The sequence below is a fragment of the Propithecus coquereli genome, unplaced genomic scaffold, assembly GCF_000956105.1.
Source record: "Propithecus coquereli isolate 6110/MARCELLA unplaced genomic scaffold, Pcoq_1.0 Scaffold43, whole genome shotgun sequence".
In the NCBI taxonomy this organism is placed as follows: domain Eukaryota; kingdom Metazoa; phylum Chordata; class Mammalia; order Primates; family Indriidae; genus Propithecus; species Propithecus coquereli.
Window position 1 is genome coordinate 9632109 of NW_012150063.1, and position 23727 is coordinate 9655835.

Below are 23727 nucleotides of genomic sequence, written 5' to 3' on the forward strand. Positions count from 1 at the left end.
TTTCTTTTACAATTAGAAAAATATAATTTTTAAAATTTGGTTATATTGAAATCATATGGATTTGTGATAATGAAAAATGGTTTCTAAAATTATTGGCATGATTTATCTGTGCTCATGTTTTCCAGTTTTCCTGTCAGTAATGAATTTTAATCAGAATCCATCTACTTTCAAGAAAAGACATGAAGTTCCAGAACATCTACTCAATGACCAAGTCAGTAAGTACTTACTGAATACTTATTATGTGCCTTGAACTTTTAGAGAAATGCTTCATTTTAGCCCATAACCTTCTCATTAGATCTTTTTAGAACGCCTCAATATAGAGGTAATATTCACAATGGCTCCTTGAAAACTGATTTATAAAGCAGATCATTTTAAAACAGTTCAAGTTTCCTTAATGCTTTAATTTGGGATTATGTACTCAATAAAATATTTAGCATTAAAGAAGTCAGAACTTCCTAGCAAAGGTATGACTTATTATTCTCTATAATCATATAAATCATAAAATTATGCTTCAAATCATAGAATATTTAAATCTGGGAGGAGCTTTCAAGGTCATCCTTTATTTTATAGAAAGGAAACTGAGATCAAAGTTAACACCTTGGCTAAAGCTACAGCCATTTGGGCCCAGAAGTTGGAATCAGAATGCAAGTTTGCTGGCTACGTTAGGAATGATTTTGTAGCCTGTTTGTTCCACTCACTTACTCCTAAGTGCACGTGGTTGATGGTACTGCAATAACAATGAGTGAGATAAAATTCTGCTCTATCACACATTTAAACATATCTAAAACAAGCATGCTAGCTCTGCTATAAATGAATTAAACACTTAATCGATGTTAATTTAGAGGGCTTTGGGGAAAATCATTGGATGGCTCTGGTACCTTAAAAATCCAGCAACCCTAAGGGCAGTTATTTATTTAGCAATATTTCTTGAGTGCCTATGATATGTGCTGAGCACTGGAGATACAACAATGAGCAGGACACAGCTCCTGCCCTCAGTGAGTTTACAGTGTTTAGGGAGCCAGACCACTGACAAGGCCAGTATGATGCAGCCACGATGAGAACAAATACAGGGCACCCAGGGGTGCATAGGATGATGGCCCAACCTATGGAGATGGAGAGAAGCTTCCTGGAGGACAAACAGGGTTTGTGAGGGTGTGGGGTGTCCTGGAGTGGGAGGAACAGCATTCCAGGAAAGGGAACAGCATGCTAAAAGGCCTGGAGATGAGCAATGATGTGGCCCTCAGGGAAATTAGAAGTTTGGTGTCAGGATTGGGGGTGTGGGGAGTGACCAAGAGCTGTATCAGATAGGCCTTGCGTGCACACAAAGTACTTTAGTAAACTTGGACTCCATCCTAGAGGCCAAGGGAAAACACTGAGGAGTTTCAATCAAGAGGGCAAGACAGTGGTGATCAGGCCTTAAGAGATTAATAGGGGCATGGTGGAGAGTGAGTTAGAGGGGTAACGATTTGGGGGAGGGAGGCCATGACAGAGCCCAGAGGAGGGATCACGGGGAACTTAAGGAAGTGGCCATGGGACAGAGACAAGTGGGCAGAGGAGACGGCAGGGAGTCAGGTGTGTGAGGACTTAGAGAAGGGAATTTATGAACAAGAGTCTCATTTTTTCATTAATAGCTTGATTTATTATTTCCCCTCCAGCTTTATTAAAGTATAATTGACAAATAAAAATTGTATATATTTATGGCATACATAGTATTTTGATATATGTGTATATAGTGGAATGATTAAATCAAGTTAATTAACATCTCCATCATCTCACACAGCGGTCCCCAGCCTTGACTGGGGGTGGGGGATGGTTTTGGGATTGTTCAAGCACATTACATTTATTGTGCACTTTATTTCTATAATTATTCCATTGTACTATATAAGGAAATAATTATACAACTCACCATAACGCAAAATCAATGGGAGCCCTGAGCTTGTTTCCCTGCAACTAGATGGTCCCATCTGGAGGTGATGGGAGACAGTGACACCAAAGTGTGTTGTTTATGTCCAGTCTACTCCGTAATCTCGTTTTGGTTGCTGTCACTGCAGAAAACCCAGCTTCACCCAAGGTAGGATGTTGGAAATGGAAGCAGGCTTTTCAGTGCTTTTGTGGCAATCTAAGGATATTCTGCCTTGACTTTAATCCAGAACATATGGAGATTTGATGTTGTCTCAAACATACTTTTAAGGCCACCGTCATTGGCAGTCTCAAGCAGTTGATCCTCTTCTAGCACAAAGTCAATTCCCCTGGCTTATTCACAAATGGGTCTAAGATCCATTCCTTCCCAGTTCAGGGGTCCTTTGTGGTTGGGAGGTAATGCTCACGCTGTTTTGAGAGCTGAGATAGGTGATCATGCACCAGCTGGGAGAAAGAAGGTCCTGGCTCAGTCTCTTTCAAAATCTCTGCTCATGTTTGAATCATGTCAAAAATCCCAATGTTCACTCATTGCCCCCATAATTCCAGTTTGGCTTTGAACGCAGCCACTTCATCTGCCAACTTGACCACAGTTGTCGTTCTCCCCTGAAGTGACAGATTGAGTTCATTGAGCAGGTTGAATACGTCACACAAGTAAGCAAGTTTTGTGACCAATTCTGTGTCACTGAATGTGCTGCCAGTGGTGACTGTTTTTCTAAAAGAAATCTCTGGAATGGCTCTCATAACTCCTAAACTCTGGCCAGTGATCCACCTTTAGAAAGCCATCTCACTTCTGTGTATGAGAGAAGACATGTATGCTCTGTGTTCTTCTCCTCACAGAGCTGTGTGAACAGACATGAGTTAAGGGCATGTACTTTAATGTACTTGATAACTTTAATCACATCCTGAAAAATGTTGTTTAGTTCAGGTGGCATTTTTTGGCTAGCCAGCATTTCTCTATGGATGACACCGTACGTAGACTCACATGCAGAAGTGACCTCCTTGATCCAAGTAGTGAAACCAGAAAACCATCCAGTCATGGCAGCTGCTCCATCTGTGCATATACCGACACACAATGAACAATTCAGTTTTCCTGATATGTAATCATTCAAAGACTTGAATAGCTCTGCAGCTGTGGTGTTGGTTGGCAACAAAAGTGCACATAACATATCCCCATGCGCATCCTCTTGAAAAATATATTGCACAAAAACAAGCATTGTTGTCGTATTGTCAACATCAGTAGACTCATCAACCTGGATTGCGAACCACGGTGACTCATTTATTGTCTCTAACAATTGTGCCTCAATAACCTCTGCCATTTCATCAATTTGTCTAGTTACAGAGCTAGCTGAAAGAGGAACACATGCCACATTTTGAACTGCAGCCTCTCCTAATTGTTTATGGCAAATATCCTTGGCAGCAGGCAGGATCAACTCTTCCCCAATAGTAAAGGGCTTCTTAGCTTTAGCAATGCGGTTAGCCACTAAGAATGATGCTCTCAGTGCAGACACGGTTGATGAAGTGGTGGCCTTCAGTAATTGCTTCTGTTCTATGTGTTCACATTTTTTTCTTTTGAAAAACTCCAAAGGCTTGTCTTTCAATGCAGGGCGTTTGGTCTCTATGTGGTGAAGCAGTTTTCAAGGTTTCATGGCTTCGTTGGATAGCTGGTCGCCACGTGTCATACAAAGTAGGCTTGGAGAATGTGAATCACCTGTTGCAATGAACCCGTAATTTAAGTAGGACTCTTGGTATTTTCTTTCAAGTGCAGCTTTCACTTTGTTGGCAGTCTTAGAGTCTTCTGCTGTCTCATTATTGGGTCTTTCCACCTTTTCAAAGAAGCTCTCCGGAGACATTTGTTTTTTATTCATTTTTGCTAGGGTTAGCTCGTGGGTGTACCAAAACTCTGAGACAAGTGTACAGTGCAGGAGTGAGGTGCAGATGGAAGTGGTAAATAAAATAATGGGCAGGCCATGTGTGGACTAAAATAAGTGTCAGCTTCTGACTTAAAGCCTGCCACCAGATGCAGCTGTACAGTTGAAGTACGTCAACTCACTTGCCATTATAAAGCCTGCCACCAGATGCAGCTTAATTGTCACTTACCTTCATTGTCACTGATAGGGTTTTGATATGAGTCTGCAAGCAAATAATTTATTATGGTCTCTGTGCAGTCAAACCTCTCTGCTAATGATAATCTGTATTTGCAGCCACTCCCCGGTGCTAGCATCACTGCCTCAGCTCCACCTCAGATCATCAGGCATTAGATTCTTATAAGGACCGCGCAACCTAGATCCCTCACATGCACAGTTTACAGCAGGATTCATATTCCTGTGAGAATCTAATGCTGCTGCCGATCTGAAAGGAGGTGGAGCTCAGGCGGTGATGTGAGTGATGGGAAGCAGCTGTAAATACAGATGAAGCTTCACTTACTCACCTGCTGCTCACCTCCTGCTGTGCGGCCCAATTCCTAATAGGCCACAGGCCGGTACTGGTCCATGGCCCAGGGACTGGGGACCACAGATCTCACATACTTAATTTTTTTTTTGTAGTGAGAACATTTTAGATTTACTCTCTTAGCAAATTTCAAGTAAACAATACAGTATTATAGGCTGGGCGTGGTGGCTCACGCCTGTGATCCTAGCACTCTGGGAGGCCAAGGTGGGAGGATTGCTTGAGCTCAGGAGTTTGAGACCAGCCTGAGCAAGAATGAGATCCCACCTCTACCAAAAAGAAAGAAAGAAAAAAAAATCCCAGCTGGGCATTGTGGCTCGTGCCTGTAGTCCCAGCTACCCAGGACGCTGAAGCAGGAGGATTGCTTAGAGCCCAGGAGTTGGAAGTTGCAGTGAGCTACAATGACACCACTGCACTCTACCCAGGGTGACAGAGGGAGACTCTGTCTCAACAACAACAAAAAACAAGGCAACTGAACACCCCTCCTCACATCCCCTCCACCCCTTATAAAAAAAATACAGTATTATAAACTATAGTCATCATGCTGTAAGTTAAATTCCCAGAACTTATTTATCTTATAGTTGAAATTTGTACCCTTTGAGCAACATCTTCCTATTTCCCACACCTCACTTCCCCTGGCAACCTACCATTCTACTCTCTGCTTCCATGAGTTTGACTTTTTTTAGATTCTATGTGGTATATAAGTGAGATCATATAGTATCTGTCTTTCTGTGTGTGGCTTATTTCACTTAGTATAATATTCTCCAGGTTCATTCATGTCACGAATGGTAGAATTTCTTTCCTTTTTAAGGCTGAGTAATATTCCATTGCATATATACCCATTTGCTTTATCTATTCATCCACTGATGTACACTTAGGTTGATTCATCTCTCGGCTATTGTGAATAATGCTGAAGTGAACTTGGGAGTGCACATATCACTTCAACATACTGATTTCATTTCCTTCGGACGTATACCCAGATGGGTGATTGTGGGATCATATGGTAATTCTATTTTTAAGTTTTTGAGGAACCTCCATATTGTTTTCTATATGGCTGTACTAATTTACATTCTCACTAACAATTTACAAGGGTTATCTTTTCTCCACATCCTTGCCAACACTTGTTATTAATATCTTTTGTCATTTTGATAATAGCCATGCTAAGATGTGAAATGATATCTCACTGTGGCTTTAATTTGCATTTCCCTCACGATTGGTGACGTTGAGCAATTTTTCATATACCTGTTGACCGTTCGTATGTCTTCTTTTGAGAAATGTCTGTTACTATCCTTTGTCCATTTTTAAAATCAAGTTATTTGTTCTCTTGCTGTTGAGTTGTTTGAGTTCTTTATATATTGTGGATGTTAACATTAACCCTTATCAAATATATGGTTTGCAAATATTTTCTCCCATTCCATAGATTATCTCTTTACTCTGTTGATTGCTTCCTTTGTTGTGCCAAAGCTTTTTAGTTTGATGTGATACTATTTGTTTACTTTTGCTTTTGTCACCTGTGCATTTAGGGCCATATGCAAAAAAGCCATTGTCCAGACCAATGTCAAGAAGTGTTTTCCTTATGTTTTCTTTTAGCAGTTTTACAGTTTCAGGTCTTATGCTTAAGTCTTTCACCCATTTTGAGTTGATTTTTGTATATGGTGTGAGATAAGGGTCTAATTTCATTCTTTTGCACATGGATTCCCATTTTCTCAACATCATTTATTGAAGAGAATATTCTTTCCCCATTGTGTGTTCTTGATACCTTTGTTAAAGATCAATTGAACATAAATGCATGGATTTATTTCTGGACTATCTAATCTGTTCCATTCGTTTATGTGTTTGTTTTTATGCCAATACAAAGCTGTTTTGATTACTATAGCTTTGTGGTATTTTGAAATTAGGTATTATGATGCCCCCACCTTTGTTGTTTTTGTTGAGGATTTCTTTGGCTATTTGGAGTCTTTTGTGGTTCTATATGAATTTTAGGATTTTTTTTCTATTTCTGTGAAAAAATGCCATTGGAATTTTGATAGGCATTGCATTGAATCTGTAGGTTGCTTTGGGTAATATAGACATTTTAATAATATTAATTCTTCCAATCCATGAACATGGATATCTTTCCATTTAGTTGTGTTTTCTTTAATTTCTCTCATCAGTGTTTTATAGTTTTCAGTGTACAGATCTTTCACCTCCATGGTTAAATTTATTCCTAAGTATTTTTTTGATGCTATTGTAAATGGGATTGTTTTCTTAATTTCTTTTTCAGATAATTAATTGTTAGTGTATAGAAATACCACTGATTTTTATATGTTGATTTTGTGTCCTTTAACTTTACTGAATTCATTTATTAGTTCTAACAAGTTTTTGGTGGACTCCTTAGGGTTTTCTATACATAAGATCATGATCATATCATCTGCAGAGACGATTTTACTTCTCCCTTTTTAATTTGCATAATGTTGTTTCTTTTTCTTGCCTAATTGCTCTGGCTAGGACTTCTAGTACTATGTTGAATAGAAGTGATTAGAATGGGCATCCTTGTCTTGTTCTTGATCTTAGAGGAAAAACTTTTAGCTTTTCCCTGTTGAGTATGATGTTAGCAGTGGGCTTGTCATATATGGCCTTTATTGTGTTAAGGCACAGGAGTCTTCTCTTTCTACTTTTATTCCCTGCTATCTGAATGAGCAACCCAGAGGGGAAAGAACAGGCTGAGAAAGGCAGGCCATGAAGAAGGACAGCCAGGTCTCCCTTATTGGTCCTGTGATACTGGGGAAGACAGAAGAGTATAAAATGGCCTCAGTGTCTGTTATGTTTCATTTGTTTTACCAAATCCTATTCCTAACCCCTTGCCCCAATGCCCCACCCATTCCTGTATTAGGAACCTTCTAACCTGTAGGTTATTATGAGAAGAAAGGTAGCCTATCAAAAGGGCAAGGTGGAAATGAAGGACCCTGGGCTTTCAATGTGACTGTTACCCAGTGTACTGGCCAACCCTTTATTTACTATAGCTAGCCAGGCATCTAGAACAATTGTAGAGGCAGTGTTGGGGTGGCTGACCCTTGGACCTTGCCCAGTCCCCAAGGACAACAGCAATGGTGTGGGAGGGCTCCTGGCCCAGGGGCTTCTCATGTCCACCTGACAGGAGCTAGGGATAGTGGTGCTCTCCTCCAGGAGAGGGTGGCCTAGCTGACAGACATATGGGTTGGACAGAGCTGCCCTAGCTCCCTGGTAGCCATTTTGCTGAGTGCTGGTGATTACCAGCTCAACCATAAAATTTACAGGAGGCTCTGAGAGGAGGCACAACTTGCCAAAATTAGCAAGTTGATAGTGGAGTCAGGACTAAAACCCATGTCCTCCCTCTGAGTCCTGGTCTAGTGCTCCTTCCACCACACCTAGAGCACCCTCGCCTCCCCAGCTGTGTTACCTTCCCTTCCAGTCCCCAAGTCTGCCATATATACTCCCTCTGAACAGACTTTGAACATTTTCACTGTGCTATGGGTTGAATTATGTCCCCCCCAAATTCCTATGTTCACCTTTTAACCCCCAGTATCTTAGAATATGAACTTATTTGGAAATAGGCTTATTATGGATAGAATTAGTTAAGTTAGGATGGGGTCATCCTGGAGTAGGGTGGGCTCCTAATCTCCTAGGCTGATGTCATTATAAAAAGGGAGAATTTGGAGACAGACATGCACACACAGGGAGAATCCGACATGAAGACAAAGGCAGAGATTGGAGTGATGCGTGTACAAGCCAAGAAACACCAAAGAGTGCCAGTAAACCACCAGAAGCTAGGAGAGATTTCTTTCTCACAGCCCTCTGAAGGGACCAACCCTGCCAGCACCTTGGTTTTGGACTTCTAGTTGCCAGAACTGGGAGAGAATAGATTGTTATTGTTCTAAGCCACCCAGTTTGTGACATTTTGTTACAGCAGCCCTAGCAAATGAATATAGACTACTGAAAGGTCTTTGCGCCCTTCTCTGGCAATAGTTTCACGGTGACCCACAGGATCACTTTACCTGAGAAGGCCACGAAACAATGAGGCCAAGCTTAACAGAAGATTACCCTTGGGCTTATTCCTACCCAACAGCATGTCCCTCTTCTAGTCTACCTACTGCTCCTTGAGGGCCTGTCCACAATTCATTCTGCGGTGATAATGGATTAAGTTTAAAGTGTTTCATCTCTAGAAGTATGTCGCCAGTGGTACAATTAAAGCCGTGTCAGTAGCTAGAATTTTTTTGTGTACAACTAAGGAACGAGAAGATCCCTAAATCACAATCTGCAAATATACTGCATCTGAAATATTTGCTAGTTGCTAAAGAATACACATAAAGATATGTGTGTATATATGTGAGTGTAATATGTAATAGAGACATATGTGTAATACGCATACAGTATTTGCTATATATAAAAGTATTAATATATATACACATGCATCCTGAATTTGATCTATGCTTAACATTCTCACTTAAACATCTTTCCAAAATGTTTATCCTAAAAAGATACACTGTATTGTTTATACGCTCTGTCTTGACTTAAAATTTTTCTTGGCCAGATTCCTTGGATCTTAGGAAAATGTTAGAAGGGTATCCAGATATGTATATAAAAGTACTTACCAAGGAACATTTCAATAACAGATGCCTTCATAGTGAGAACAACAGTCCCCATAAATATCAAAATGGCACCCTGGAGAGGAAGAAACAATAACGTTATCATATTTCAGCCAGGAGTTCTCAATTGGATGCATGGAGTTTGTGGGTTTGGGCTGCATCATTTTGCTTTGCCCCCTGGAGTCTTAGGACTCCAAGCTGCAGATTTCTGTAAGCAGCTCCTAAAGATGGCAGTGGCCAGCCATGCTGGTGCCCAGAGAATCTATTCACAGTTAGAAAGTGCATTCTAGATACCAGCCTCTGATTCTTCAGAGATTTGGTCTTTGTTTAGAAAGAGGAAATAACTCCACAATTTCAAGTATATGTCCAACTAGTCTTCAAATTAGGACAAAAGCCACATTTATGGTATTGAGAAAACATTTTTTAGATTACAAATAAATCATTCATCATTCATTCAATAAATATGTATTAAACTCCTATTATATGGCTGTTTTGTTAGGAAGAAAGTGATAAAATTTAATTAAAAAACAGTTCTCACTCCTAAAAGGATTACAATTTAGTAGAAATGGGAAAACATATGTGGACACGAATAAGCACAACATTGATCGCCTAAGAGAGTATTAAGGCCTCAGAGGAGAGTATAAGGAGAAGTTTATCGAGCAGTGGTTTTCAAACTTTGCTGCAGATTAGTGTCATCAGGGAGTTAAAAAAAAATCCTGGTGCTCAGGCTACACCCCAGATCAACTGAAGCAGAATCTCTTGGGGTGGGGTCTAGGTATTAAGCTTTTAAAAACTCCTTAGGTAATTCCAACATGCAGCCACGTTCGAGAACCAGCAGTTTAGAGTAGGGCTTTTTAAATCTTAATATGCATAGTAATCACATTCTTGTGAGCTAGCAATTTTAAACAATATCAATGCTAGTAAAACACTCCTCCCCTGGGGCAGATGGCTCCCACTGTATCCTTTCCCTCCTGTGCCACTGCTGTGTGGCCTAAAGCCAGCATTCATGGCTCTACCCTCTGCTATACCCATTAGTGCACTTGTAAACCTCTTCTATGAAAAAAAGCCCTCATTTGTAGTTTGTCAATTTCTGTGGTGTAAATCCTCCTACATTGGCTGATTTTGAAGCCACCAAAGTGATGTCACTAAATGGAGATTTGGAAATAGATTAGGTCAATCTGGTACTAGCTAGGTCCAGTACAAGCCTATATCCAATATATAGATACAGTGCTATGCAGAGTTTATTAACAAAAAGCAATTATTAGATTGTGGTTGAGATAGTAATACAAGTGCGTGATGCAATTAACTTAAAACTGTTTAGTGTATGAAAGCTTTCTTACCAACAATTACATTAGACAGCAAAAGTAACCCCTAAACAGAACTGATCACTTTGCTAATTTCCAGCAACAACTGCAGTGTGTTAAATTTCCCAATTAGGGTAGTTGGCCACTTATTAAGTAACGGTTGTTAACTTCAAAATAGAAATAAAACCATACATGCAATCTATTTGGCAGCTTGATGTTTAAATAGCTGAATTATATTTTGGAAATAGTGTGATAACAAGTAATTATTTATTTTTTATTAATTTGAAAAACTCCAGAACAATTTACATGTCTTCAAGCCTAAATGTTCAATTAACTTTCCTATGGGATAAATGGTGTGACAAGCTGCCCCGCTGGACCCACCTACCCCGCTGCACCAATTGGCTGTCACCACTCAGCACTGCAGATCTCATCTGAGTCATCCTGGGCTTCTCTTTCTCTCCTGCCCCTCATCTTACCCATCAGCCATGCCTCTTGGCTCTGCATTCATAAGGTATCTAGAATCCACCGTGTCTTACCATCGTCACCATTGCCACCTGGTCCAGGCTCCACCCGATCCCACCTGGATGATTGCACTCAGCCCCCTGACTATGCTGTCTCCTTCATCCTTTGCCCTCTGCAGTCCACACAGCAGCCAGCATGATCCTGCTCAAAGTGAGTCGGTTCATGGCATTTCTTGCCTCAAAACCGTACAGTGGCTCCCACCTTCCTCAGAACAAAAGCTAACGTTTCTACAAGTGGCTCAAGATCCTACTTGATTTGTCCACCACTGACCTTTCGGATCTCTTTCCCACCATTCTCCTCCTCACTCAGTAAGTTCCAGCCACATTGTCCTCTTGGCTGTTTCTGGAACTCTCCTCTCACCTCGGGATCTCTGCACTTACTGTACTACTGTTTCCTCTGCCTGGATGCCCATCCCCCACGTGAGCACATCACTTGCTCCCTCATTTCTTTGAAATCTTTGTTTAAATGTTACCTGTTCGGGAGACATTCCCTAGCTATCCAATTTAAGATCGAAATTCCCCTCTTACCCATTGCCGACTGATAGACCCTATCCTTTTCCTGCTGTCTTTTCCTCCATTTACTTATCACCTCTGACATACTCTATAATTGACTTATTTTATTTCATTATTGTTTGTGTTCCCCAGTAGAATGCAGGCTCCATCAGGTCAGGTTTTTTTGTGTGTATTTGTTTTTGTTTTTGTTTTTTTTTTTTTTTTACTTTTTAGGTGCTCGGTAACTATGTGTTGGATCAAAGTGTGAGTAATGAGGGCTCTCCCTCTTCCCTAGGAAATAAATAAAGGAAACAAAGGGAAGATAATCTTGTGAATACACTAAAAACTACTGCATTATATACTTTAAATGGTGTTTTTATGGTATGTGAATTATATCTCAATAAAAAGAAATGAATAAAACATTATTGATATTATTGATTGTCAACCAACAACTAACCCTAAGTGTTCTCAGATGTGTCCTACAACTTTAGAAGTCACAATGGACATGACCTTTATATGTTGGGATGGATGGATAAAAACCAACTGGATTCCAGGAAACGCTCTAAGCCCAGAGGGGATATCACCCAAGTGCTGACTCACGGGCAGTGGAAACTGACCAGGATCGCTGTGGTCTCTTGGAACCAGAATGTTTTGATGCTTCTTTCTCACCACTGCAATTTCCGTCCTTGCTTGCTCCATTTACTCATACACTTAAAAGGGTGTTTTTTTCCCCGCAAAGAGCTGACTTTATTTGCAACAGAATGTGGAGATTAAACCTATAGGCACTCTATAAAATAGTAGAGGTTGTGGCAAAAGGCAATTGGGAGAGAACTGCTAAATTCACTGGTGATATGAACTAAAGGCAATTGGGAGGTGATTGGTAGGTTCATTGGGAGATATAAGCTAAACTGTAGGTCTGCTAGTTTGCTGGGGAGGAACAGGGAAAGAGGCCCACTTAAAATGTTAATGTGCCTTTTGAAATGTGTGGAAAAAAAAAATTCAAACCGTCACTCAGCCATTTCCCAGGCTGGGAATGAGGACTGCCACCTGCACCATTAAGCAGTTTTTGCAGGCGGTCCAATGTCAGGGAGCCATGGGGCACACAGTGACATCGGAGCCTTAATTCCTGTGCCCACCAGGGTTCTAACAAAAACTGAACAATAGGGACTGCCAAAAGAATGTGTTACTGATTCATAAATTAATGGACTGTGCTGGGAGGTGAATACAAATAGTCCCAAACATGAAGTTCTGGTGAGGAAAATGAAGCCTGGTTGTGAAAGAAGAGTATGCATTCGTGTAAGTAGATTAGCATAGCCAGTTTAATTAGATCTCCTGTTGCCCAGAGTTAGGAGAGAGCAAGTTGGTAATATATACTAATATTGCTTTATTTTTTGTGGTTCTTCACAGTTTTTAAAATAAAGCTGCATCATGTGCATGTCTAGAATGTGAGCTCCATTTGTCTGTCTTGTTCACTGTTCAGTTTTTAGAACCTGGAATAGTGCTTGGTAATGGGTGCAACAATACATGTTTGTTGAGAAAATAGTAAATATGAACTTGTTCTTCACAGTAAACTTCTGTGGGATGCAGTGGATGCATCATAATGTTCATTTTAAAGATAAACTGAAGTCTGCAGTGGCTGAGTGACTTATTAGAAGTCACATACCCAAGGTCAAGCCCAGGTTTCATGATTCCTCGTCCTGCACCCCTGTCTCTACCCCCTGTTGCATATAAAATGATATGCACGTTGCATCCTGTTGAGATCTAAAAAGCAAAATGGACTTTTCCTTGGATCTCTTTATCATAATGCTTGAAGTTTACAGATAAGAGAACAAATTGCTCATCAGTGAAAGATATGAGAGGAATGTACTTTGTCAAAGGTGAAGGAAGACTAAAAGGACAAAGAAAGAGAAAAAGAATTTAAACAGGGAAAACAAAGACCACAGGGAGAAGAAGTGGAGAAAAACGCTTGCATTCAGCACTGGTGACCAAGAAGTGAGGAGATTAAAGCAAGTTCACGTGGGAATTGAATGTGGCAATGTGCGCAAAGGCAACTCACAGTCAGAATGATGAAAATTAGAAAGACTGGCCATACCAAATGTTGGTGAGGATGTGGAAGAACTGGAATACACCACGAATGGGAATGTAAAATGGTACAACTACTTTGGAAAATAGTTTGGTGGTATCTTGAAAAGTTAAAAAGCCAAGCATTCCTACCATAGGATGCAGCCATTCCACTCCTCGGTATTTTCCCAAGAGAAATGAAAGCATGTGTCCAAACAAAGACTAGTGCATGAATATTTTTAACAGCTTTATTTGTAATAGCCTCAAACTGGGAACAATGCAAAAGTCTATCAATAGATAAATGTTTACAGAAATTGTGGTTTATCCATACAATGAATGCTACTCAGTAATAAGGAGGAATGAACTATTGATACACACAACATGGATGCATCTCAAAATAATTATCTTGAGTGAAAGAAGCCAGACAAAAAAGGAGTACATTCTGTTTGATTTTATTTACATTGCATCTAGACGTTGTAAAGTAGTCTATAGTAACAAAGAGCACATCAGTGGTAACCAGGAGCCTGGGGAAAGGTAGTGGGAAGTCCTGGGAAGAGGACAGGAAGGAAGGATGACAAGGGGACACATGGAAAATTTGGGGATGGATATGTTCCTATCTTGATGTGGTGATAGTTTCCTTATCAGACTCTTTAAATATGTACAGTTGATGATACATCAATTACATATCAATAAAAAAGGTGAGGTGAATATACGTACGTATATTCTTTATGCCTGCAATGTGTTTGGGAGAATTCACTAGAAATCAGTAGCTGTGGTTGCATCAGGGAAAGAGAACTGTGTAAGTGGTGCTCAGAGATGGGAGGGAGTCTTACTGTTTTATTCCATTTAAATCTTTACCCTGTGCATGTATGATAATAAGTCAGAAATTAATAAACTATAAAGAAAAAGAGAACAATGATAAAACTCCCCCAACGTGGCAGAGGCACTTAGGAGGTGCTATTGTTGTCACCGTCACTTCCACCACCAAATTTAGCAGCGATTCAATGAACAGAGACCAGGTGGAGGCCACAGAGCTTCGTAAGCCGTGGTGTGCTGGGAAGACTGACCACACACAGACAATGCTGGTATCAGATGAGAAGCTGCAGCCGTCTCCTAACCACTCTTCTCCTTGCTCCGGGACACCCTTCCCTGCAGTTGGAAGTGACGGGCGTCCTAAAGCACAGGTCTGACTGTGGGCGCCTGCTCAGCACTCTTCTTCACAGTCCACTCATTCCGCACAGAATAGAGCCCAAATTCCTTAGTGAAACGTCCAAACTCTTCATGAAATAGCCCACCTTACCTTTCAGCGCCATCTCACTGCAATTCTTCTCTGTAATCCTCTCCTCGGACCCCAGCGCACCCGGCTTTTGGTCTTTCCCCCCCCGCACTTGTGTACCTTGGCTCACGCTCCTGTCATTGTTCTATCTGGCCTGCCTTACCACGCTCGCAGGCCTTTCCCAGGGCGATCCCCAAGCTTGAGCTCATGGGCTATCTCTTCTATTTACAGCTCTCTGATTTCCTAAAGTCAAAATTCGTCTTTCAGGCATCCATTAATCGTTCAAAAAAATTCGCATGTGTCGTATGTGCTAGGCAGAGAGGAACGAGATGCAGGTCCTAGCATCAAGTACTTTTGAGTCTTCTAGAGCGGCGGTCCCCAACCTTTTGGGCACCAGGGACCGGTTTCGTGGAAGACAGTTTTTCCACGGACGGGGGTGGGGCGTCGCCGCCTCCGCTCCATCTCCGATCCTCCAGCATTGCATTCTCATGGGGAGCGCGACCCGGATCCGTCACATGCGCAGTTTGCAGCTGGGTCGCGCTCCTCTGAGGGCCTGCAGCTGCCGCAAGGGGAGCAGGGCTCGGGCAGTGATGCCAGCGATGGGGAGCGGCTGTGGGTGCAGCTCATTTAATCTTCACAACCATCTGATGAAGTAGGGGCGATTTCTTGCCTTGATTTTAGAGGTAAGGAATTATAAGCAGGAAGAAGGCCTTAGGGACTTTGCCCAAGATCACAAGGCTGGAAAGAAGACGAGCTGGGTTTCAGACGTTCCCGGTCCAGAGGTCCTGCATTTCTCCTCTCGCCATCGCCGTTTCATAAGTAAGTGCACTTGCTTCATCTACAATGTGATCTACTGGGTCTGAGTTGGCATCGATATTGTTTTAAAGCTCCCCGGGTGACTCTACCGTGCAGCCAGGATTGAGAACCTCTGCTACTGGGCTTACAGTGATGGCAGAAAGAGTGGGTGGGCCATAGGCCTGGGGCCGGGGCCTGGGGACTGGACGGGGCTTGGGTTAATTTAACTGGCAGGTTGGAAAACAGTGAATGAGTGGAGAGGAAAGGACAGGACACAGGCACAGGGGAGGTTCCGGACCTGGGAGTTGCTCAGCCAGGCTGGGAGAGGAATCAGACTGCTAGAGAGGAAGGAAGGAAGGGGCCATGTCGGCCTGGAATGTCATGCCTGAAGAATGTGGAATTGATCCTGTCGGCAATAGGGAGACGTGGAAGGCTTAAAACTTGTTTTTGCATTCATCATTTTTAATAAGCCCCCTAGAGGCTTACTTGATCCACTCACTTGGAAAAAATCTGCCCTAGAGAACATGTAGGATTTATGTAATGTTGGTGTTTGTCTGATCTATGACACTACATCGGGGAGCACCCAACCATACACTTTGTCCACGAGGTAGAAGGGGCCAGTATTCATCTGGAAACATTTAATGGTTATGAGAGGCTTGTGCTGTATTTCCAAAATGCCAAAAATCCCTTGAGGACAGACATCTCTGAATAGGGAGAGGCCACATCTGCAGCCTTGCTTTCTTCATCTCTGCCTGACTGTAAGTCTCAGCGGCTTGCCGATGAACAGGGGTTGATCCAGAGAGGATGGGCAAAGGAGGCTGGCGCTAGCAAGGTCCTTTACAATGTGCAGGTGGCCTCAACCTGTGTATAAACCTTTACAGATCATATTCCACTGGCCTAGGCCCGAAACACTGCGTTTTCTGTACCATGACACCAGTGGCCACCTTGAGGTCACTATTATAATCCCCCAGGATTCTGTGAAAGAGAGAGAGAGAGAGCGCGCGCGTGCCAGAGAGGACAGTAATTTTACTTTCTTCCCCCATTTTTTCTTCTCTTTCCAATTCTTCCCTCATTTCCTTTTTAATTGTAAATAAATGCTGGCAGAAAAGTGTAAGCTAAGTAGATAAGGAAGGCAGGGGAGATTTTGCCTTTCCTCAGTATTGGTTCCTAAGGATGCACAGGGTAGGTGAAGGTGCGTTCTGAGTCAGGCCACGTGGACTGCACACTGTCGGTTGCCAACACAGAGCATCCCTTTTCCCTCTTCCTCCTTCCTAAGGGAACCCCAGGGGCTCAGAGGAATTGGCCCACCCACAGCCCCCGGGGTGGGTCCTGTTTCCGAGTCTGGGGCAAGGATGGTCAGACACTCCCCCTTACTAGTGACTGCACCAGGACCTCAGGCCTGGGCCCATCGGCACTGGGCCCTCTTCAGGTGATCGGTACTAGTTACTAGTCCAGGTGAGCTGTGTCCTGAGTTGTAACAGGTAGAAAGAAAAGACTTTAATTCTGTATTTTTCAGGGAAAGGTTGTTTCTCTTTTTGGAAATGAACAAGGAAGGCAGCAGGTTGTTCTGGGTCACAGGCAGCCACCTTGTGATCATGAGAAAAGTCAGGCTGGGGACGAAGCGAACCAAGGAGGAGAAGGGCAGCAAGCGGATCACAGGGAAATGGAGCAAGAGCTCTGGTTTGTCTTGTACCTGGAGGCTGGGCCTGGCTCTGGACTCTCTGTTGTGTGAGCTAATGAATTTCCCTTTCAGTCAGCTTGCAGCTCAGTGGTGACTGCTAACTGCCACCTAACGCACAATGCCTGTCCGTGCAGTGGTTTTAACTAGAGAGGACTGTGATAATAGCACTTGATAACAGAGCCTGCAGAGTGTTTTCTCAACGAACCAGCTAAGTGTTTTCTCATTTGAACCACCTAAAAGCCCCATGAGGAGGTAAAATGGATATTATATTCCTATAATTCAGAGTGGTGAAGTGACTTGCCCAAAGTCACACAGCCCAGATCTCTGTCTTCATATTGTGCTCTCTCTACTATGCCAAACTCCTCCCATGGCTTTCACTGTAAATTTCCAACTATTCTCTGATTTCTTATATAAAACTATCATAAAATAAAAATTCCACTCTTTATCTGTATAGTACTTTTTACTTTTCAAAGCCTGGTTACATCTATAACTTCAGTCTCACAGGATCCCCGAAGTAAGCAGCACGAACATTGCAGTCAGATGCAGAGGCGACACTCGCTGGAATTTAAGAGACTCAGCTGGTCCAAGGCCTATGATCTGGCAGGAGAAGATAGCTAAAGCCAATCGAGATCTCCCTTGGGATTTTGGAATTGGGACTCTCAGAGTCTTGAAAACTGAATGCCAAGCTGCAGGTCACGTGGGGCCCTGAGTAAGATGTATAAGACGAGGGCAGAAAGAGATGGGGAGGACAAGCGTGTGGCCCTGGGGAGAGCAAACGCCTTAGTTTCTGGCCACTTCCCAGGTCCCATTTCCAGTCTGAAGGAGATCCAGCTGGACTCAGTCTCCTGTGCATGACATAGATGTTTCTGGGCCCTTTTACTCGAGCCAGTTGAAGTTGGTTTCTGTTCCCTGCAGCTTTAATTAAAACCCTTTTCATGTTTGTTGTTTTAGTTATGTCCTATTTCTGCAAAATGATTAGTAGTAAAATGAAAACACTTAAAACGAAAAGGACCCATGCACTTGTCTTTGGGTAACATCAAAACTGGGGGTCCCTAAGGAGGCTGTGTCCAACCCTAAAGCCAGGCTCTGGGAAGAAGCGTGACAAGGAATCCTTTGGGCTGTGGCAGCCACTGAAGGTCTGGAATGCTCTGGGGATAAAAACTAGGAGTGGGTGACCTTGAAACTGTGCTGTCAGAATGTTGCTATGGAGTCTCCCCATATATTTATGACAGTAGTTCACAACCAGGGGTGATTTTGTATCCCGGGAGACATTTGATAATATTTTAAGGCGGTTTTAGTTGTCACAACTTGGGCAGAGGAGGGAGTTGCTACTGGCATCTGGTGGGTAGAGGCCAGGGACAGAGATACTGCTAAACATCTTGTGATGCACAGGACAGCCCCTCACAGCAGAGAGCTGCCCGGCTGGACATGCTGATAGCGCGGGCTTGAGAGACTCTTGATTTATGAGAAGGTTTATTTCCTGATATATTTATAAGAACGTTATGCTTACTGAAGTCCCAATCTAGGAATTTCCCATGAATATCACATGTACTTTTTTGATGACTAGGGTGTGAACTGCTTATGGATTTATTTCTCTCTCCTGCATCACTTTTGATCACCACCTATAGTCAGAGAAAATCCTAAAGCAACGAAGTTTCCATATGGGCCGTTGTGTGGATTAAAGGGCTCAGCCATGTGTTCAATGACTGATAGATCTACGACTGTGCCATTAGGTTCATTGATCCATGTGGCATGCTTCTACATGTCAGAAAACCAAAAAGGGAAAGCCTGTTTTGGTGCATGCATTTCAGACCATCATTTTGTACCATGTTAAGAACCTGACATATGGTAATGCTTACTACATCCACAAAGGCTTCAACCAATGGTGATTTCTGGTGAGACTGCAAACAATAATTATGTTTCTGAAGTGGTAGTTTAGATCTTACATTGCCAGTGGGGAAAAAAATACTAGTTTGCAAGCATGCCCCAAAACATGCTCTAAAGAACTCCTTCCTGGAGTTATTTATCCTGTGTAATGGAGAGGGACATGAAGACGAGTAAACCTAAGGGAAGGGCACAAGGACCCCAAAAAGGATGAGGTGCACCCTGATGGCTCCTCTTAGTTACCCTGGAAACCATGCGCTGTTTAAAAGATTCTCTTGGCGCTTTGGAAGATGAGTTTCTCTCATCAGATACTCCTTTACCTAATGTGTTTGACACAGTGGATTAGCCTCGCCTCCTCCTGGCAAGTTCTCCCCCTTGGACTTTGAGGATTGTGGTTGCCAGGGGGCCGTCCACTGTGAATTTGGAGCTGGGGATTTGGTTCGGTTCAGCTGTGACCCCTAGAGCCTCGACTGGCCTGAACGCTCTGTGCTTTTTGGTCTGCCTGCAATTCTGAGGCACAGCAAAACATTTTCGGGTCCGGCCCAACTTTCCAGCTGAGATAGGAAGGAAGATGAGGGTGTGTCTGCAAGAGCCCTGCCTTCCCCATCTGCCACTTGGTAAAGAATGGGTTCGTGTCAGATGACAGGGTTCCGGAGGCAGGCGTGGGGCTGTGGGTCAAAGCACATTCTTGAATCCCAGCAACAGAGGCCCGGGTAAAATGGAGGGTGCGGAGGAGGGCAGTGACCGTGGCTGAGGAATTGAGGGCTCTGGAGGATTAAGTCTCGGAAATTGCCAGGGACTGGCAGATACAGAGTCATTTAGAAGGGAGAGACTGAGCTCTCCAAAGGGAGCCACCGAATCTCATACTCCAGAGGCCCTACTGGGACCACCCTCCAGCTCTGAAGGGGCCTCAGCAAATCCCGTGTGGGCCTCTCCACCACTTTGGCCCAGTTGTTTAGTGGCCTGTTTCTCCTTTGCTTTCCTTCCTGGAAAGGTTTAGAAGTGTAGAGTCCATGCCCAGATCATTGAATGTTTACTATATTATACACACTGTACATAGAGGATCTTACTTAATTATCATGGCGATCCTGTTAGGTAAGAACTATTACACCCATTTGTCGGAGAAGGAAATTGAGGCTCAGAGAACCTCACTAAGTTGCCCAAGGTTATAGAATAAATATGTAGCAGAACCAGGATTCTATCCCAGAGCCCAAACACTTGACCCCACTCAATACCTCATTTTCCCACTCAAGAGGATGGTTTCATCTTCCTTTTACCTTGATGCACATATCCTAGGCTTTTTGAAATACTTGGTTGACAACAGTCAAAAACACACTGTAAAATACATACATTGTGTGATAAAGTTGTCTTAGTTATAAGGTCAAGGGATTTTTCAAGTTGTATTTGAGCCTGAACTCACTCACAACTTTCTCTCCCTCACAAATGTTATTTAGGGTGAAATGCACCAGGAGTATTTTTAATTGTAACCAGGCATAACACACCCATCTAAATAAACATTTGGGTGTATTGTAACTGACTTGTAATGGGATGTTAAAATGGGATGATCCTTTGTGAGTTTCGGCTGCGGCCTCAAGACAGTAGGTGCCAACTTCCTCCTCCTTGAAGGTCCTCTCACTGTTGGTTAAAGAAGGGTGGGAGTGGGAAGCCACCTGCTCCCCTTCCGCATCTGGGGAGGAGTAGCGGGAGGGAAAATGCCAACAACTTTTCCTAAAGAAATTCTTGCTGTCCGATCTCCAGCTGCTTCTCTTGGCTCCTACAACCTCTTGTACAGTCTGGAGAGAGGCAGTCAGCAGGGATCCTGGTTCTAGGTTGCCTTCTTTAAAAGTCCAGCCTGGATGCCCAGTAACTCCATCTGGCGTAACTGAGGAGCTGTGTCCCTTGGGCTTGGAGGCACAGGGGACTGCTGTCTGCCTCATGATTGAGTCATCTACAGAAGAGGGGAAGAGCACATGGCAGTCGAGACTTCCCGTGTGAGAGTCAGCCTGGGGTCACTTTAGCTCCAGCCTGAGTCAGGTGCGTGGAGGGTCGAGGACAGAGCTCACCAGTTACTCAGGGCCTAAGGGAAGAACTGTAAACTGTCAGCAAGAGCAGATTTATTCAACAGCATCTAGGGAACTATGGGTGAGGGATACCCAACCGAGTCGGGGGTCCTCTCCAAAGAACCCATAGCGGGTGCCCTGTGGGAAAAAGAAATACCTGTAAACCCCTGTGGAGCTCAGGGAACCTGGATGCCCGCTCACAACAATACCACCTACTAAGGCCTTTCTGTCCCTTTCGTATTTCCTCTCCATACCCACTTCTACTCTGGACATGAAGAGACTACTCTTAGTGGCCAAGGGGAAGAGTGGTAAAGGAGCAAGGCAGAGAAAGAGAGAAATCAACCACGCCCCCTTCCTCATGGAAGAAAGCAAGCCCGGATGTGGGGGATGAAACTCTAAACTTTGAAGATCATTTTAAAGTTTTTAAATGTTACCTAATATTATATACATGTTAATGACTGAGCTGAGATTGTTTGGGGGTATAATATGAGCAAGGTCTTTTTAAAAACTCTAAGCATGGCCTGAAATATTAAGGGACTTAGATTTCATCCAGGGCAGAGGCAAGAACTACCCCACAGATAGTGTGTTGGTAGGCAGCAGGGGGCGTCTGGGGGAAATTGAGGAGTGAGGACGGTGCTCTCTGTGTCTGCCTGTCCAAAGCACACCCTTGATCTCACCTTTCCTGCTCATTCAGCCTGCTCCAGACACAATGGCTTCCTAAGCATCATCCCACTCAGAGCTTTTGCATTTGCCCTTCCCTCTCCCTGGAATGCTCTCCCCCCAGGGACCCACCTGGGTGGCTCTCTCTCAGTCTGACATTTATCTAATTATGCAATGCAGATTATCACCCCCATCTCACTGCTCTCTGCATCCCATCTTCCTGCTTTCTTGTGTTTATCACAGCCCTTATTACCATGGTTCCCTGACATGTATTTGTTTATTCTACGCCCCCAGATTAGGAAAACGGAAACTATTTTGATCACTCTTCTTTCCAAGATCATGGAATTGTGAATGGCTCTTAAAGGTGGCCCAATTAATATTTGTTGTTGCTGTCACTGAGTGTTATCTCTGCTTCCCCAAACTTCTTTAACCTTTTGGAGTGCAGGTTTATTCACTATAGTATACAAACTAAGCCAGTCTGGGCAAGTTGACTTGCATCTTTATGTCCAAGGCATGTTTTCTCTGTCTACGACACAAAGAAACCCAGAGGAGGGAATTCACTTAGCATTAAGATGCCAGTGACCTGATCCCTTGGAAACTGTACGTAGACTTACCCCGAAGGAACAGATTTTTTTCGAATCTGAGAAGAAAGAATGTAGAAACAGAGGTCCTTCTCACTATGGCCTGAAGGGCGATTTTGATGAATTTTTACCACATGTTCATGCAAAAGATTAGCCTTTCTCCAACCGAGGGAAAGAATTTGAGAAATTTTTACTAGAGTCTTGTCAATGTAGAGACTCTATCAGGCAATGTGATTTTCTGAAGTAGTGTGAGCCATAAAGACGTGTGATTCTTTCTGTGGCGAGCTGCTAACTTATCCTTGGAGTGAAGATAAAGGAAACCTTTTGGAGACAGCGGCTCAGAGCGCATGGCGATGAAGGCTGCTCCATGGCCTTTCCTCCTGTCCTACCTGCCAGCTCGCATGAGAGTCAGATCTTCCCTACACACCTGAAAAGCAACTCTTAAATCAGCAGATTATCTCAGAACAACAGAAGTAAAAACACTCCTTTCCCAACAACTTCTGTGAGTTCCTGGCTTCTGCTCTCTCTTCAGAATTATTATTAAGGTGTCTCTACTTGCAAGGAGGAATATTTTTCTTAGAAATCTGACTTGGCTTGAAAATTATGTTTTCAGGGATGGCAAGGATTAATTTGGTGCAGTGGTAGAAAAACCAGGACCATGTATAATTGTTGCCTGGTGGGTTAAGAGTGTGAGTTTGGAACTAGACGTCTTGGATTTGAAGCCGAGCTCTATGCCTTACTAGCTGTGTTACCTTGGACATCTTACTTAACTTCTCAGTGCCTTAGTTTTTTCATCTGTATAATGGGGATAGTAACAACCCACCTCATATGTTTGCTGTTAGGATTAAATGAATTAATGTATGAAAAAGACTTAGAACAGTGCCTAGCACATAAGAATAGCTCTATAAATGTTAGCAATTATTATTATTGTTGGGGTGATGGGTAATCATTATAACCACTGCCACCACCACCATCATCATCACCACCGTCCTGCAAAATGTGTCCTACTTGGACACTAGTTTAGGACTTAACAGAGATAAAGCAACCAGTTGAATCTCTCAGTAATATGCTGCCCAGGGTTAGCCATGCCTTGATTCTTAGACTTCTTGGTGAAGGAACCTACTATGGTCTGAATGTTTGTGTCCCCCTCAAATTTATATGTTGAAATCCTCACCCCCCCAAGATGATGGCATTAGGAGGTGAGACCTTAGTGAGGTAATTAGGTTATTAGGATGAAGCCCTCATGAATGGGATTAGTGCCCTTATAAAAGAGGCCTGAGAGAGACCCTTGCCCCTTAAACCATGTGAGGACACTGGGAGAAAAGAGTCATCCATCTATGAACCGGGAAGTGTGCCCTCACGAGACACCAAGTCTTTGAGCACCTTGATCTTGGACTTCCCCATCTCCAAACCGTGAAAAATAAATATTTGTTGTTTAAGCCA

At 43.0% G+C, this 23727-nt stretch overlaps 1 protein-coding gene across 4 annotated transcripts in view; it reads right to left on the reverse strand.

The window, feature by feature from the left end:
• The window catches only part of VIT (vitrin), a 105482-nt gene that overhangs the window by 77073 nt on the left and 4682 nt on the right, over positions 1–23727 (reverse strand). For all 4 annotated transcript variants that reach the window (XM_012653837.1, XM_012653836.1, XM_012653835.1 and 1 more), the window contains exon 2: positions 8976–9045. In XM_012653837.1, the coding sequence (XP_012509291.1) occupies positions 8976–9027 (52 nt within the window). In that variant the 5' untranslated portion in view covers positions 9028–9045. The remainder of the gene's footprint in view (positions 1–8975; positions 9046–23727) is intronic.